Genomic DNA, 15775 nt, shown 5'->3' with positions numbered 1-15775 from the left:
TAGAGATAGTTTTGCGGGTAAAAGTAAATTGCAGGAAAGTAAATGACAGATAAAAATAAAATGGTGTGTGTGTGTGTTCACGCGAGGTTGTTAAGTGTTTTTGAATCTCTCCCTTACTCCTGCTTGGTGGTTAATTTCCCTTATTCCTTTCTATTAGGATTAGTCTTATAAAATAGGTTCAGGAGCACCCTTTGCCTATTTCTATTACAAACTAGTTGGAGCTTAGTTTAGGTTGCCTTTACTCTGCTTATATGTATCCTTGCCCCAGTCGGTTCCATTTTTTTGTTTAAAACTTAGGTATCCTTACCCTTAAGGCTCAATGGTGTCGCAAGCTGTCACATGTGCCTAAACTAGTCCTAACTCTAACTTCAGGTAGAATTTATTGTTCTTGACTTAGCTTTAATCTTACACTAAAACCGCTGATATTGAATTTAATTGTCTCATATTAGTTCTAACGTACCATCCTTCGGTCGGGACAATTAGCTTTGTTTCCTATTCGATAGCCACTAATTTCCTTAGAGTTTATTCTAATGTGATCAGTATTAAAATAAAGAATAAAAACCGGACAATAAAAGAGTTTATATAAGAACAATTGAATTTAAACCCAAATTATACAAAACCAAGCATTTGTAAGGGAGTTCATCGACTCCACCTAACCTAGGAAAAATAAATTACAAAGACAATAAAGAAAAGAACCTTATCGGCCTTGGAGTTTTTTGGCCCTCCTTGCCTCCTCCTTAGAGTTCTCTTGCCTCCTCCTTACAAAGACAATAAAGAAAAGAACCTTATACTTCAATATTTCTGAATGTTTCTGAATGAATAATAGTGAAAGAGGATAACTCTATTTAGAGTTTTTCAGCTAGGTTTTGGGCTTTTCTACGCGTCCATTGCACCCATCGTGGCCACGATTGCATGTAATTTTGCCTCATCGTGGCCACGATGGATCATATCGTGGTACGATGTAAGATCTTCTCCAGATTTTATGCTTTCTTCAACCGCCTTTCATCGTGCCATGATGACAAGTCATCGTGGTACAATGAGAAAGATTTGTTGAAGATTTTCTTCAATTTAAACCGCTTTCTCATCGCTACGTTGGATCTCATCGTAGGTACGATGAGTTGCGCTGTTTATTACGTTTTTGCTATTTTTTGCTATTTTTTCCACTTTTCTTCCTTCTTGGCCAAGTAACTTCACTTTTCCAGGTATTTGCTTGCTTTTGGGCCTCAGTTTCTATTAAAACTACCCTAAATTAATACTAAAAACATCATATAATTGACTGTCATCAGTAATTTACTGATTTTTAATTATATATATATTTTTGGTAAGGATTTTTAATTATATGTGTATAGAGGTTAATTTTAATGTTATTTTTTAATTATTATTAATTAATTATTTTATTGTTTAATACTTTTAAAATATTTGATGTAAAAAAATTAAAGACATGGAAACATTTTGTCAACATGGATACTGCCACGTCACCATTGAACTCGACATATCAGCAAAAATTTGACAAAGTTGATTTCGGAGACTGAAATTCAAAAAAAATCTAAAATAGGGGATCAAAAGTTCAGGTTTTTCAAAATAGGGAATCAAAAAATTGGCTTTTAAAATAGGGGATCAAAAGTTCAAGTTTTTTAAATAGGGGATCAAAAAATTAGCTTTTAAAATAAGGGATCAAAAATTCAGATTTTTCAAAATAAGAAGATCAAAAGTTCATTAAAATCAAAATCATTTAAAACAAACGAAGGAGTACCGAGTAATAAAGAAATTTTTTTTTTGGTCAACCACCTTGTAAGGAAGGTAGAATTTCATTAATTATTTTCCAAAAACGGATAATATTTCTAATATCATAAAAATAATAATATTAATTTTTTAATGGAATTATATTAATAATACCGGTCAAAGATTTTTCAATTTTTTAAATAATATAGTAATAAAATTTATTTATTTTCTGACAAAAACAATAATAATTAAAAATTTCCACTTCAGTGGCATAAATGGTAATTTTAATGGTAATCAAGGGTATATAATTTAAACCAAATTTTCATTATGAAGAAAAAAGACAAAAAGCAGGTCAGCGGCAACATAAAGGTTTGGCCGTCCAACCCTACCTTTGCAGCTTTTAATAGAAAAAACAAATTAAATTGTGAAAATAAAGACACCACTTTATTACCCATTAAATTACCATATTACCCTTTCTTTCAAATTTTAAATCCTTATATTTTCTTAAATATTTTAATTGCCCCTCTGACGGACCTCAAATTATCCTTAACCAAATTGTATTTATTTATTGGGTTTTGGGAATTCACTCAAATAATAGTAAAATAATATTTTATTCTTTTTTTGACCACAAAATATTATTTTAACTTTTTTTGACCATTAAATTACTTAAAAAATATACAACTTTTTTCTTGTTTTATCTTTGTTTTTTTCTCCTTAATAAAATAATAATATTTTATTACTCTATTGTTTATTGTTGTAACAGTAGTATTTATTTTGAGTAGTATTATTACATTTTTCTCTCTTTTTCATCTTTCAATTTCTTGTAGCTTTGGAATAACCTATCAGCCAACAGAAATTTTGTAAGTTCTTTTGAATTTCACAGCAAATCATTTTTCTCCCCTTTTTATTTTTCTCTTTTATTTTTTTGCTTTTTATGTATTTTATATTTTCGTTTTCATTTTCTGCGGTTACTGAGCTAGTTGAGTTTTGTTTGGTTGAACTGAAAATAATAATAATAATAATCTGAAAAAAGTTTTTTTTTTTTTTTTGATTTTTTTTTTCAGATTTGGAGGAAGATTGCTGAAGTGTGGAATCACAGTGACAGGTCATGATCTTTGCATTCTGTAGAATATCCATAGCCTGATGTTGATATTCTTTTCCTTAAATATATTATTATTGTTTTCATTTTTATTTTATTTTTGTTATTTAATTAGAATATTTTCCCTTAGTTTCAGCTTTCTGTCCTTTAAAAGTTCAGAAAAATGCTGGGTATGAAGCAGTTTATGCTAAAGGGTGCTGTTTATTTTTCTGTTTTTAGATGGATTCTTCTTTAATTTCTGCTTCTGAGTTCTGTCTGATAAATATCTGGACTAAATTAATTATCATTGTTTTTTCCCCTCATTTTCTATCACCAATTTTTTTTCATATATTTTTTGTCAAGTGGGTTGTTGTTGTTTTTTTTTTTTTAAATAAATTAATTTGTACTATTTTACTAATATCTGTTTTAATGGCCAATATAACTTTTAAAATTAATTTGTATTTTTTTTTTCATCTCCTGGTATGAGGTAGATTTATTGTTCTTGTATTTTCAGAGATGAGATCAAAGTAAAAAAGAAAATGTTAAGAAAATTCAATATTTTTTTTATAATAAAAATTATCTTTTATTTTTTTATGATCTTCACTCTGAACCATAATTTTGTGATTTTTTTTCCCATCTGATTTATTTAAAAATGAAGTTCCAAATAGATTTCTGTGAGATCCTTTGGTGGGTTTTCACTGTGCATTTTAACATATTCAACTAGTTTTGAATGCATTGATGTGTTTGTTAAAATCTATAATCTTTGTAATGACATGAGCTTCTAATATGTAGCATAATCACTTCAGATTTAAGGGGTGTCTGGTGTTCGACATGTGTCTGATTCATGTCCGGTGTCCTACACCGGCACATGTGATTACATTCGATTACTTTCATTTGCTTAAATTATTACTGGTGTCGATGTGTCAGTGTTGCGTCCGGTGTCTGTACTAGTGCTTTATAGTCCCATTTTGTTTTTTCTTTTCTTCTCCTTTTCTGATTGCTTTATACTTTTGGGATTGTAGGTGTTGCGTGTTGGTTTTGTAATATAGAGCAAAGGAGTGAATTTTTTTTATGTGCATGGAAGGAAGAGAAGGTATGAATCCCGGCGTAACAGTGATAGGGGCAGAAGCTCCATCAGCTTATCATGTAGCACCAAGGAGTGAAGCTCCAAACCAGGTTCATAACCCTGAAGCAGCAGCAGCTGTGGCCGGTACTGCCCCAGCTGCTGCTCCTGTCGGGGTTTCACCCGTAAGTGTAGGTTTGGATGGAACAGTTAAGAAGAAAAGGGGTCGACCAAGGAAATATGGGCCAGATGGGTCTGTCAATATGGCATTGTCACCAGCGCCTATCTCATCTTCGGCTCCGCCCACTCTTCATGACTTCTCATCTGTGAAGCGTGTGAAACCACATGGGATGGAGTTTAAGAGGGCCAAAAAAGTTGTAATGGATCATCTCGGTAATTATTAGTTTATCATTTGACTTCCATTTTGTATGTAACCTTTTTTAATTTCGTTGAAGTTTGAAGTGCATTTCTGTTTCCGGCATCAAAATTAAGTTCTGTTGCAATTGGAAAGTATGTAACCTTTTTTAATGATAGTTGATCATTCATATAACCTGTCCAAAATATGACTGCTTTATAGATATTATATTATCGCATACTTTTTGAGTTTCAATTCAATTCAGTAATATAGATCGTTTGTACTTATGTAGGTGAGATGAATGGACACGCTGATGGCACAAACTTTATGCCACATTTCATCACTGTCAATGCCGGAGAGGTATGTTTGCAGCGTCTTAGCTTCATCTAGTTCATATTTTGTCTTTGTTGAATGTATCTCTTAATAATTTTGGTATACACTTTGCTGTCAATTTATCTGTTTGTTTATTTGGAATTTGAAATCTAATGAAAAATTCATCACATTTTCATTTTTGATAAGATTTATTGTTTAGATCCATACCTTCCTTGGCATTGTATTTATTTATGAGTCGATTACTTTCTAAGATATTGAATAATGTTATCCTGCTGTACTATTTGGTTGTTGCAGGATATTACAAACAAAGTTATATCTTTTTCTCAACAAGGTCCGCGAGCAATATGCATCTTGTCTGCTACTGGAGCGATTTCAAATGTTACACTCCGTCATCCAGATTCCTCCGGGGGTACTTTGACTTACGAGGTATGTACGTCACTAAATTATGACATTGACTTACGTACCTACGTCACTTGGTTTTATTTTGATTTAGTCATAAACTTAGAAACTTCTTGAAATAAATAAGCGTATAAAAAGGAAACACCGACACGCCTATTACATAAATGATTTTATATTGACATGCATCTTTCTTTCAAGATAGATGCATTATTGTTGATTTGATGTCGTATTTTCCTTTAAGACCATTTATTGTTTTTTAAGTTTAAGATTTAACCTATAGGTTCTTGATCTCTATATGCTCTGTATCTAGCCTATGTTACTTCTGTTTGTTATTATACGCATTATTAATACCTTGAACTATAAGTATGGATATAAGGTTTAAGGATTACGATAATCATCAGATTGATAATATTCACAATCAGTAGTGTTTGTGTAGTTGAAGACAGATCAGATTGTATCTTATTATTGGTGATTCACATGAAATGAAGATGATTCAAACATATAGGGAAGGTTTATAGTAGAAATAAAAATAAAGCTTTGTGCAATTTAATGTATTTGCCGCTCATATTGGTCACTTTTTTCTCGTTACAATTTATAGTAGTAATATTGAGAAATAAATTTGAATCTAGTAGAATATACTCTAAATTTACAGAAGATTTCATAAACCGTGGCTTCTTCATTTTGCAAATAGTCAGAGGCTTGATTGCTTGAGATTCCGAAATTAGGTGCTGTCTTTTGTTCGTATGATAAGGCTCACATATGTGTTTATGTTATTCCGAAATTAGGCCTAAGTAATGATAAGGCTCGCAATATTTCTCTATTTATGAAAGATTGTGGGATTCTCGACATGCATGTTTGGCTTAAAATGACGGACACAAAAGTCTGGTTTTGCCGTAGTTGGTGCTAAATGCTAATACTTGATGGTCATTTGCTTAAGTTGATTAGCGAGTTTAGAATTGTTGTTTTTTATTTTTAATGTTGTTGTATTCATAATGGTCCTGCGGTATTTTCTGTTTCATTTTTTTTCTTCTAAATACGTTGTTGCAGGGTCGTTTTGAGATCCTTTCCTTGTCTGGATCATTCATGCCTACTGAGAATCAAGGAACAAGAAGCCGGTCAGGTGGAATGAGCGTCTCGCTGGCAAGAACTGATGGTCGCGTTGTAGGCGGTGGAGTTGCTGGTGTTCTTATAGCTGCCAGTCCTGTGCAGGTATGTATGCTTCACACTCTACACTTTGGACATGATCAACAATGCACTACGTAATTTCCTTTGGTATATTGCCGAACAAAAATAGGATTGAGAATCAAGAAATGGCTATTCTAAGGATCTGTTTGGTTTGAGAAAATATTTTCTATTTTCATGTCATGTGTTCACTTTTACTTACAAAATTGCTAAATTGTTTTCCATCCATTTCCTGTTTCCACAGGTTTCACTTTTCCCTATACAAATATGTGGAAACAGAAAACAACTTGAAAACAAAGTGACACTAAAATATCTAAAACACCGAAAACACAATAAAAATCGAAAACTTTTTCTCATGACTTAACGGGCCTTAAACATGCAATTGTAAGTCTCAGAAATTGCACTAGAGAGTGTTATAGTGTAGTAGGCCATGTTAAACATAATTCCTGTGAAACACATACACAAACACCGACACCGGCCGGTAATAGTTTGAGACAATGGAATAATTGAGTGTAACCATGTGTGTTGGTGTCACTCACTAATACATGTCAAACACTAAACACACCTTCAATCTGAATTATTGCGCTTCTTTGAATGATCACTTATGTTTCTCCTGGATTATATCAGGTGGTGGTGGGAAGTTTTCTACCAAACGGCAATCAAGATCAGAAACTGAAGAAGCCGAAGTCTGATTATGCAGCAGCCACATTTACTCAAGCCATTGTGGTATCCTCAGCACCGCCACCACCCCAAACTAATAATGCTGAAAAAGAGGACGTCATGAGTGGAGGTGGACATGTACTGCAAAATTCTGGAAACGTGAACTCAAATTTTACTTCTCCGCCTAGCGCATTTCGAAGAGACAACAACTGGGCCAACATGCAGTCTCTACCGGACACAAGAAAGTCGGCTACTGATATAAACATATCTTTGCCTGATAGTTAAGTTAATGATCAACCAACAAAATCTTTGTTCTGACATTGTTTACAAGTGAGATGTTTGGTTTTATGTTGAAAGTGTTCTCTATCATCTTAGATTGTTTTAAACATGTTTTATATCTGTTACTACTGTAGGATGTAGTTCACAGTGATGTTGGTTGCTGCTAGGTAGAGTATCTTGATTTATCGGCTAGTTAGGTAGATGCAGCACAATGCATTATTATTATGATGATGATGATTAGGCTAATTCTGATGTAATGGTACCTTGTTTGTTTGCCTTTTTACTTATGATTGGATTTGTTGAAGCATTTGGTTTTGGTTTTGATTTTTGTTTATGCTTTTCATTTGGTTTTGGTAGCATTTAGATTTGTTTTAAGAGGTTTTAGCTTTAAATAAAGAGATTTTACTTTGTCTTTGTCGTGTGAGTATAACTCATACTAAGTTGTAGAGACATTGCATGTAATATGCACTTCACCAACAATCATTGACTGTAGTTTGACGAGTGGACCAGTCTATCGTTGAATAATAATTCACACGCTAGGTGTCTAGAATGAGTTCGTATCCACATGGATCGTGCTAAGTCGATCGATCTCTTTTAGGAATTTAGATAGTTTTGCATTCGCTTTGGTTTTTTTTAAAAGGTTTTGAAACATATTTAGATAATAAAAGGTTTTGAAACATATTTAGATAGTCTTAATCTAGGTAGTTTCGATTCACTCCTATACTTCTGCTTGGTAACTTGGTGTTATAGTTCTTACTATTCCTTTTGTTAGCCGGCAAATTAATTTCTATTAGATAATATGTGCTATCACATTTTAGCCATTTTAACCGGTTCTCAACGTTTATCTTACTCCAATTAAATAACTAAATAACTGTAAACATGCATAATTTAACATAGGTGCAACTCTTAATCCTAATAACCCCTAGGCTTGAGTACTTGTACCACCATTCCTAGTTCCGACTAGTTATATTACCTTTGCATGTGTCGGGATTAGTCATGTTGTTATGTTATCAGCTAATCCGCTAAGTTCATTCAACAATATGACCATTATTATGAATAAAGTGTGTAAAACAAGATAATACTCCCTACGTCCCATAATGAGTGAGTCAGTTGACTGTTTCACGTTTTCCAATGCATAACTTTGACGATTAATATATTTAATTGTATAATAGTAAAAATTATAAAAAGTTGATATTTTGAAAATATTCGTCAAGACGAATTCAACATCTTATATGCTAATATTTATTTTTATTTATTAGTAGAAAAAAGGTCAAAACAATATGCATGAATAGTGCACAATAATCAACTGGCTCACTCATTGTGAGACGGAGTGAGTAATGATTAACAAACTGAATAGTAATTAAAATAAACTTTGAGTGAACCAAATTACATAGTCTCAAGCATTCATAGAGGAGTTAATCTACTTGACCCAACCTAAAGGTACTTAGTTACTAAAAGACATATTAAACAATAAATAAAATATGCATAAAGAATAACCTCGTAGCCATGTAGAGGAAGTTTCCTCTCCCTCAGACGAGGAAGACTTGTCTTCCCTTGAGAGTTGCTAAACCCTCTCTGATTCTCCTCCTTGTTGCTCCTTAGAGTCTTTTATTTCTTTGAATTTTTGAATTAATAATTGTGAAGGAGGAGATCTCTATTTATAGTTTTTTTAGGCTAAACAGGCTTTTCCATTGCAACCCATCGCGCCAAGATGGCTTCAGAAAATAGCCATCGTGATTTGATGTGCACATTGTGGCGCGATATAGCTGTTTCTTGCCTAACAAGTACGCAGATTTGATCTGAATTTATCCTGTGTTCATCGTGTTGCGATAGTTGTCATCGTGGTGCGATGGTTCTGCTTGGTTTCTTTATTTTTTTGCTCATTTTTATGCAATTTCTTATTTTCTTGCTTCTTGGCCAAATAACTTCGTAACTTTAGGTATTTTGCTTGATTTTGCTCTTCAAAAGGTAATTAACTACTAAAAACTATCCAAAATAATAACTAAAAACATCATATAATTGATTGTAATCGACTGTCATCAATCATAACTCTCATTGTCTATACCGACAAATTAAATTATCATACTCCACCATAAATAGTACAATACACTTGCAACTAAATCATCCTAAGATTTTTCTTCAATTGGAACTAAACCATCTCAAGAATTTCCCTTCACTTGGAACTAAACCATCCCAAGAATTTCAACATCCCGAAACCATGCTGAAAATTTATAATGCAACTTCCATGTTGGCTTTCTCCATAAGTTCATCTGTCATCGAGATAACCGCATACCTTGCATCAATGCCAACCAATGCCCGCATGATATCATCACACACCTTGCATCCATGTCAACCAATGCCCGTGTGCCACCTGAACAACTTCATACCAAGAACACCTTGTGTAACCCTGATTGCATCAGCACATTCTTGACTTGATTCTCCATAAGCCAAACATGATTCTTCCATCAATTTTTTCTAGGCTAAACTTCACAGCGGATAAGAACTCCCTCCCAGAATCAAAACAAAATCTTTGATACCAGTTGTTGGGAAAAACAGATAGAGTTCGAATACTGGTACACCACTCATTTACTTTAAAAGTGTAACTTTAGATTCTAGATTACTTGACAAAAACAAAAAGAGATTTTTACTTTGTACTTTTATAAATGATTTTTTTTTTTATAAGATTTATAAATGATTTTTATGAGAACTTAATAAAAAATAGTAAAATTTATTTTGAATGCATTTGTTATAAATTTAAAAAGTAATTTTGACATTGTGTAATTTTGATATTCATGTTAAAGATTTTACCTTAATAAAATTACATATTTTTTTAAAAAAGATACTACTATCTCTCAAAATAGCTTTTCTTAATTTAGAGATATATTTTGAAATTTTATTTTCCAAAAATGGTTGTAATAAAATGATAAATATACTTTTTTTTTGACTAAATGATAAATATACTTAAAACTACTTTTCATGAGAAACTATTTAAATCAATTTCTCATATGAAATTTCTTTAACTCAGTTTTTTATTTAAAAAATGTAACAAAAAAAAATCTTAGACTATAAAAACCATTTTAAAAAAAGCTAAAATAAATGGACCCCTAAATTTTAATACATTGAAGTACATTTAGGTATCCTTAAATCAAAATATTTTTAATCATACCTAAAAGTCAAAATTGCACTTTTGTAAAAGGAAACAAAAATAGAGGATTAGAAGTGCTATTTTGAAAGTGAGGAGACCAAAATCGTAAGTTTGTGAAATTTAAAGAGGAAAAAATGCAATTAAGCCTAATTAATAATATTAATATTATTTTATAATAAATTTACACGGTATATAAAAACAAACTAAAAACTTGGTTAAAAACCTAAACATAATACCCATAAAATAACACTTCTAGCCCTTATTTTTAGTCCCTTTGTTTTATCTTGTGGTGAAAAAATATAGAGAAAAAGAAGGAAAAAATAAAGCTTTATAACTCAATGAGGGGGTAAAATTGAAAGTTCAGGGGCACGTGATATGCACCGGAGGTGCAATTTTAACCTAAGTTATAAAAACTTGGTTAAAAACCTAAACATAATACCCATAAAATAACACTTCTAGCGATCTAGCCCCTATCTTTTTAGTCCCTTTGTTTTATCTTGTGGTGAAAATATAGAGAAAAAGAAGAAAAAAATGAAAGGTTTATAAGTCAATGAGCACCGGAGGCGCAATTTTAAAAAAAAGTGTGCAACACAGTAAAATTTGCGATGGAAATCACATCAGTGCCACTGCCACTGGTGCTGGATGGATACTGTTAGAAAATTCAATCATGATATATGAGCTCAGTTCTATGTTTGTAAGTGTTATGTAATGTATTTTGCATCATCAAAAATCAAAGTTCTATGTTTGGAAGTAACTTGGCAAGAAAAAGAAGCACCAATGTAAAATTGTAAATGCGATGTTAAAATGCTGTAACATGTAGAAATTTGATTTGTATTAACATAAATTGGAGTTCAATTGGAAGCTCAAATTGCTTCCTTTTCTTGGAACAAAAATGAAACCACAATTTTCAATTTCTTGCCCCAATAGATTTTACCCGAAAACCTAGAAAAGCTGTGTGACCCGGTGAAGTAAGAATGTATAGACTTTTTATTACATTTGTCAACCATGAAATTGCTCACTTCTTGCCTTTGAGATTGATTATAGCAAGCTCTTGTTCAACATATTCTCCTGCACATAAAGGCGGGTATTTGCTTGCCAGTGGTGATTCAGCGAAACGTCCCAAGGGTTTTAGAACTGCGTCTGATGCTATATGTGCAAACAGCTACATGTGACAGACAAAAGTTACTAGTTAATATAAAAGCTGACAGAACTAAAATGTCAATTGACTCGAATTAGTAATCTATTTCTTCCTAGTTAAATAAACAACCCGTTTTTTGTGCGCACTCACCGTTGAAGAGACTCTCCATAAACTACGGTTTTGCTCTTTAGCTAAATTGATTGCATCAATGGTCCTGTTTGTGGCAACTACTTCGTGCATTCCAGCTATACATTCCCCTCCAGTTAACCACTCTATCTGCATTTTAAAACAAAAAGAAAACACACAAAAGGAGTTGGTGAAATGGACAGGGCTGTCAAACTATGTAGACTTGCAGTCTCAATTCTCAAAGACAACGAGAATGAAATCAAAACCAGCAGTAGATAAAACATTGAAATGACTCATTCTTAAACCTAAGAAATCTAAGGGACCAGTTATTCGACACAGGTAATATTCAGAAGAAAAAAAAAAATGAAACAGGTAGAAAACTGGTAACTTCATTTTATCAGACAGGTGAAAGCTATGAAGGGCAAGGAATCAGGTAAATCTGTTCCAAACTGCAATGAAAACTTTGAAATGTTTCAGATACAATATCTTCCAATATAAGTTATTTTGATTTACCTGCTTCCCTGTTTGAATAAGAAGACAACCTACTGGAACCTTCACTGCCACTTTCTGTCCATTTCTTAGCCAGATGTTCAATCCAGGAAATCTACTTCTACCATGAATCGTTAGAAAGTTAAGGTCATAGTGATATCCTGCAAAAACAGTTCCTTCTTGATTGTATTTTTCAAGGTCACTCCCCGTTGGCGCTAACAGATGTGGGCCCTGGTACAAAGAAGAACGGTGCATCATACAATCATTAGAAAACACAGGAAAGAACATCAATAGATATGAAAGTAAGAATATGATCAAGCCGTCATTGAAATTTTTCAGTTGCAAAACGCAGCACAAGTGACAAGTAGACAATATTAACTTGGCAAAATGCACCAAATAGAAAATGGCAAAAGGAGCTCATGAAAGTAAAAATTGTTTCCTCTGGACATGCATATATAAGTAGGGGATTGCACTAGCAAAGAGTAGGAAAAGTTATCAAAGAACTTGTTCTTTCCCTCACATAAGAGATTTCTGCAGTATATCTATTCTCATAAGTAAACTGTTCTGGTCATAGAAAATGCACAGTGTCTTAATCTTGGTTTTTATTTTTCTGAATCACGCGATCTTGTTAGATACAAATATAATGTTAAACAGAAAATTAAAATAAATGAAGTATTATTGCAACTCTGTAACAATAGAACAGTACTGCCACACGAACTGGGGAACCTTTGCTCCCACATTGAAAAAGGGTAAAAGCAAATGTGCTTTATTATGTAAAAAGGAAAGAGGAGGGCCACTGTCAAACGCTCAAACACTCTCTTGATCACACTTTATTTAATTGGGCCATATCAATCAAATTTTGAAATCAATTATTTGGCTACCGGCTCGTTGTGTTTATTGTAATTTTTCTTTTTAGGTTTTATATGTTGCCTTTTACAAAGAAGCCCAGTGGGAATTCAATCACAATTTGAAGGTCTTCTCCATCCAACCACCATTAAAACCCACTCAAGTTCAAATTTGCAGTGAACCTCTAACTCTCTCAAAAGTATTACCAGAGTCCAACCTTTAATCCACCATAACCTTTTGCTTCTGTTAAAAACCAACTCCACCAAGTACGAGCACCACAACTCGCAATGCAGATCCACCACACATCTCATTGCAGGAAGAACATCAGTATGTGTTTCGTGCCCCCCAGCATCTTCCCACCTCTGTATTCGTCATGAACCACCATGTTCAGCGATACAACATCACAACCGCAACCATTGAATTGGTAACAGATGGCTAAGACACTGTCAGTGACAGCGGGGATAACAGGGCGGTTTATTGCAGTCTGTAAATGAGTGACCAACAATCATTTAAAAAAAAAAAAAAAACTAACTTGCTAAACCAGTTAACAAGTCAGTTGGAAAAATTTGACAACGCGGCACCATAATGCGGGCGTGTTGATAGACAAGTGTCTGAACGATTGTTATTAGCATTTCTCAAAAGGAAATAGATGTCATGTCAGTAATATAATCAATGATGTGAGACTGTTAAATGTGACTGTGTGAATGGTGTCCATCATCCTTTGAGTTTTAATATATTTCAATGTGATCATTCATCAGAAGACAGATTCTGTAATAAAGTAATTTTAAGTTTTACTTTAATTTTTTCCTTTCCACGAGTGACCACTCACCAGCTTCATTAGAGATGTGAATGCATCCTTCGGAAGACCAAAGCCAATAGCCGCCATTTCAGCAACCACCTAAGTAACAAATATGCATAATCAGATAATGCAATGCAATGCAAAATACAAGTACCATTATAAAAATAAAAAACAATCAAATGACTAACTTCAATTGCTGCAATCATTTTGTATCCCCACGAATCCATGGTTTCTTTCCATTCCGGAAAACCTTCAGGAATTACTGGTTCCGCATTGAGTTCCTACACAATACAATCAAACAAAACATTAGTCAAAAAAATACTATTAGCAAAAGGCACTATTTTGTATTCCCTACATTTAAGAATCCCAGATTTCCTGCATTTCGGACAGTCTTATCTTGATTGAACTGTTTGCTAATTACCCTGACTTGAATACCCTCTTTCAGTTTCGGAATATTTATGAAAAAAAAACTCATTTTAATCACTTTGTAGGCTTTTGCATCTGTTTGTTTCACCTTCTAAAAATAAGCACAACATGCTGGAAAATAAAAACTGATTATAATTTCTGTAAAATAATTTCACTTTAATTAGTACAGCAAGAATGCTAACGAAATAATTCTTATATTTCTTTTTAAAAACATAAATTAACTTAAACTTTAAATAAAAATCTCTAAGCAACAATGCCTATTACATTTTTTCAACTATAAATAATAATTTTTAAAAAATCTTAAACTTTAAAAATTAAATTAAACTGTAAATAACAATCTCTAAACAACAATGACTATATTATTTCAACTATAACTAATATTTAACTTAACCACTCGTGAATTTCCTTAAATCATCTAAAAATTTGTTATAACCAGAAAAAATGTATTTTATGTCCTAAAAAAAATCCAGAATTTGTATAAAAATCTAAATAAAATTGCGTTGTGCAAAAAAAAAAATAAAAATCAACAGAGACCTGAAAACGAGTGTTAGAGGGACGAGGACCAATTCTCCAGAAATATCTCCATTTAAGATCAGCACCAACAGGAGTATGAGGTCTATGTTCTTCAGGCATCTCTTTCACTTTCTCTTGCATTTCTTCATCAACTAAACTTCTCGGAACTTCGACTCTCTCCGGCGTAACCCCAACCTGCAACAACCACCACAACAACAACAACACAAATCAATATCATTATCGTAATAATTGCAATTGCAATATTTTAATTTGTTGAATTAACAGAGATTAGTGTCTGAACCTGATAATGCAATTGAGGTCTTTCTTGAAGGATCTTGAAATCATGTGGAGAGGAAAAGTACTTCTCCATCATATCGATGAAGCGATCGTTGTCTTGGACTGTGCATCGTGGATCCTTTATCAGTAGTGCTCCTGTTTCGCTTAGGTTACGGCTGACATCGGAGCAGAGAGTTTGGAGTTGTTGTGAGTTCCGGTCGGTTGAAACGGCGGAGAGGTATGAAGACAGATCTATGACTGGAAGTTCCATTGATTAGGGCGGGAGAATGAGGGAAAGGGTTTTTCGGTTTTGGAATTGAAAATTTAGATCGGTTTTACTATAATATACTATATAGTGAAACGCACACGCATAAGTGCGTTAAATAAATGTGTGAGTGAGGATGATAGTGATGAATGACAGAGAACGATGATTACGGAATCAGTTTCTCTCTATCCTTTTCATTATTTGATGATGATGCATTGCATTTATTTGTACGTTACTTGTCAAATTAACTTCCAATTTAAGCATTTGCCAAAAAAAATTAATGACTACGCGGACACCATTCCTCCCATCTTATATCCAACCAACTCCTACACACAATGCACTACCTCTTACCCTAATTATTTTTTATAAAATTTATAATTTTTTATTAAAAATATATATATAAGACCATTATTTATCACTGAAATATAAAAAATTGAATAAATAAACTTTACAATAAAAAACACAATAATTCAACTTATATTTTAACAATATTATATCATAATTTTTTAAATATTTAATTCTAAATAAAGTTCTTAGAGCATCTCTAATGGTGATATCACTTTGGGTGGGATTGGTTATTATACATAAGCTATCCTTATGCACCATGCATAAGTTACTTAGTGCACCCCCCAAATTACTTGTGCACCCCCCAAATTACTAGCACACCCCCCAAATTTCTCA

The 15775-nt window shown here is 32.8% G+C and overlaps 2 protein-coding genes across 2 annotated transcripts; one reads left to right on the top strand and one right to left on the bottom strand.

Moving 5' to 3' along the window:
- Positions 1-2237: 2237 nt before the first annotated feature.
- LOC123897944 (AT-hook motif nuclear-localized protein 7-like) lies at positions 2238-7375 on the top strand. The gene is made up of 7 exons (XM_045948773.1): positions 2238-2582; positions 2787-2827; positions 3823-4256; positions 4511-4578; positions 4846-4977; positions 5998-6159; positions 6760-7375. The coding sequence occupies exons 3-7, from the start codon at positions 3872-3874 to the stop codon at positions 7075-7077; spliced, it is 1065 nt and encodes a 354-aa protein (XP_045804729.1). The 5' UTR covers positions 2238-2582; positions 2787-2827; positions 3823-3871; the 3' UTR covers positions 7078-7375.
- Positions 7376-11031: 3656 nt separating this feature from the next.
- LOC123898692 lies at positions 11032-15424 on the bottom strand. The gene is made up of 7 exons (XM_045949705.1): positions 14855-15424; positions 14575-14748; positions 13803-13895; positions 13645-13713; positions 11994-12200; positions 11505-11630; positions 11032-11378 (listed from the first exon to the last, which is right to left on the bottom strand). The coding sequence occupies exons 1-7, from the start codon at positions 15098-15100 to the stop codon at positions 11232-11234; spliced, it is 1062 nt and encodes a 353-aa protein (XP_045805661.1). The 5' UTR covers positions 15101-15424; the 3' UTR covers positions 11032-11231.
- Positions 15425-15775: the final 351 nt, after the last annotated feature.

The sequence above is a fragment of the Trifolium pratense genome, linkage group LG7 (assembly GCF_020283565.1).
Source record: "Trifolium pratense cultivar HEN17-A07 linkage group LG7, ARS_RC_1.1, whole genome shotgun sequence".
Taxonomy (NCBI): Eukaryota; Viridiplantae; Streptophyta; class Magnoliopsida; order Fabales; family Fabaceae; genus Trifolium; species Trifolium pratense.
Note: the sequence above shows the minus strand (reverse complement) of the source record. Positions and strands in the feature narration are given on the sequence as shown.

What these genes read in the sequence shown, in the direction of transcription:
- LOC123898692 (XM_045949705.1), bottom strand. Translation starts at nt 15,100, where the DNA reads ATGGAACTTCCAGTCATAGATCTGTCTTCATACCTCTCCGCCGTTTCA. An exon ending in GACCTCAATTGCATTATCAG is followed by an intron (nt 14,749 to 14,854) that starts GTTCAGACACTA and finishes TGGTTGTTGCAG; the next exon opens with GTTGGGGTTACGCCGGAGAG. An exon ending in CCTCTAACACTCGTTTTCAG is followed by an intron (nt 13,896 to 14,574) that starts GTCTCTGTTGAT and finishes TGTATTGTGTAG; the next exon opens with GAACTCAATGCGGAACCAGT.
- LOC123897944 (XM_045948773.1), top strand. Translation starts at nt 3,872, where the DNA reads ATGTGCATGGAAGGAAGAGAAGGTATGAATCCCGGCGTAACAGTGATA. An exon ending in TCACTGTCAATGCCGGAGAG is followed by an intron (nt 4,579 to 4,845) that starts GTATGTTTGCAG and finishes TGGTTGTTGCAG; the next exon opens with GATATTACAAACAAAGTTAT. An exon ending in TAGCTGCCAGTCCTGTGCAG is followed by an intron (nt 6,160 to 6,759) that starts GTATGTATGCTT and finishes GGATTATATCAG; the next exon opens with GTGGTGGTGGGAAGTTTTCT.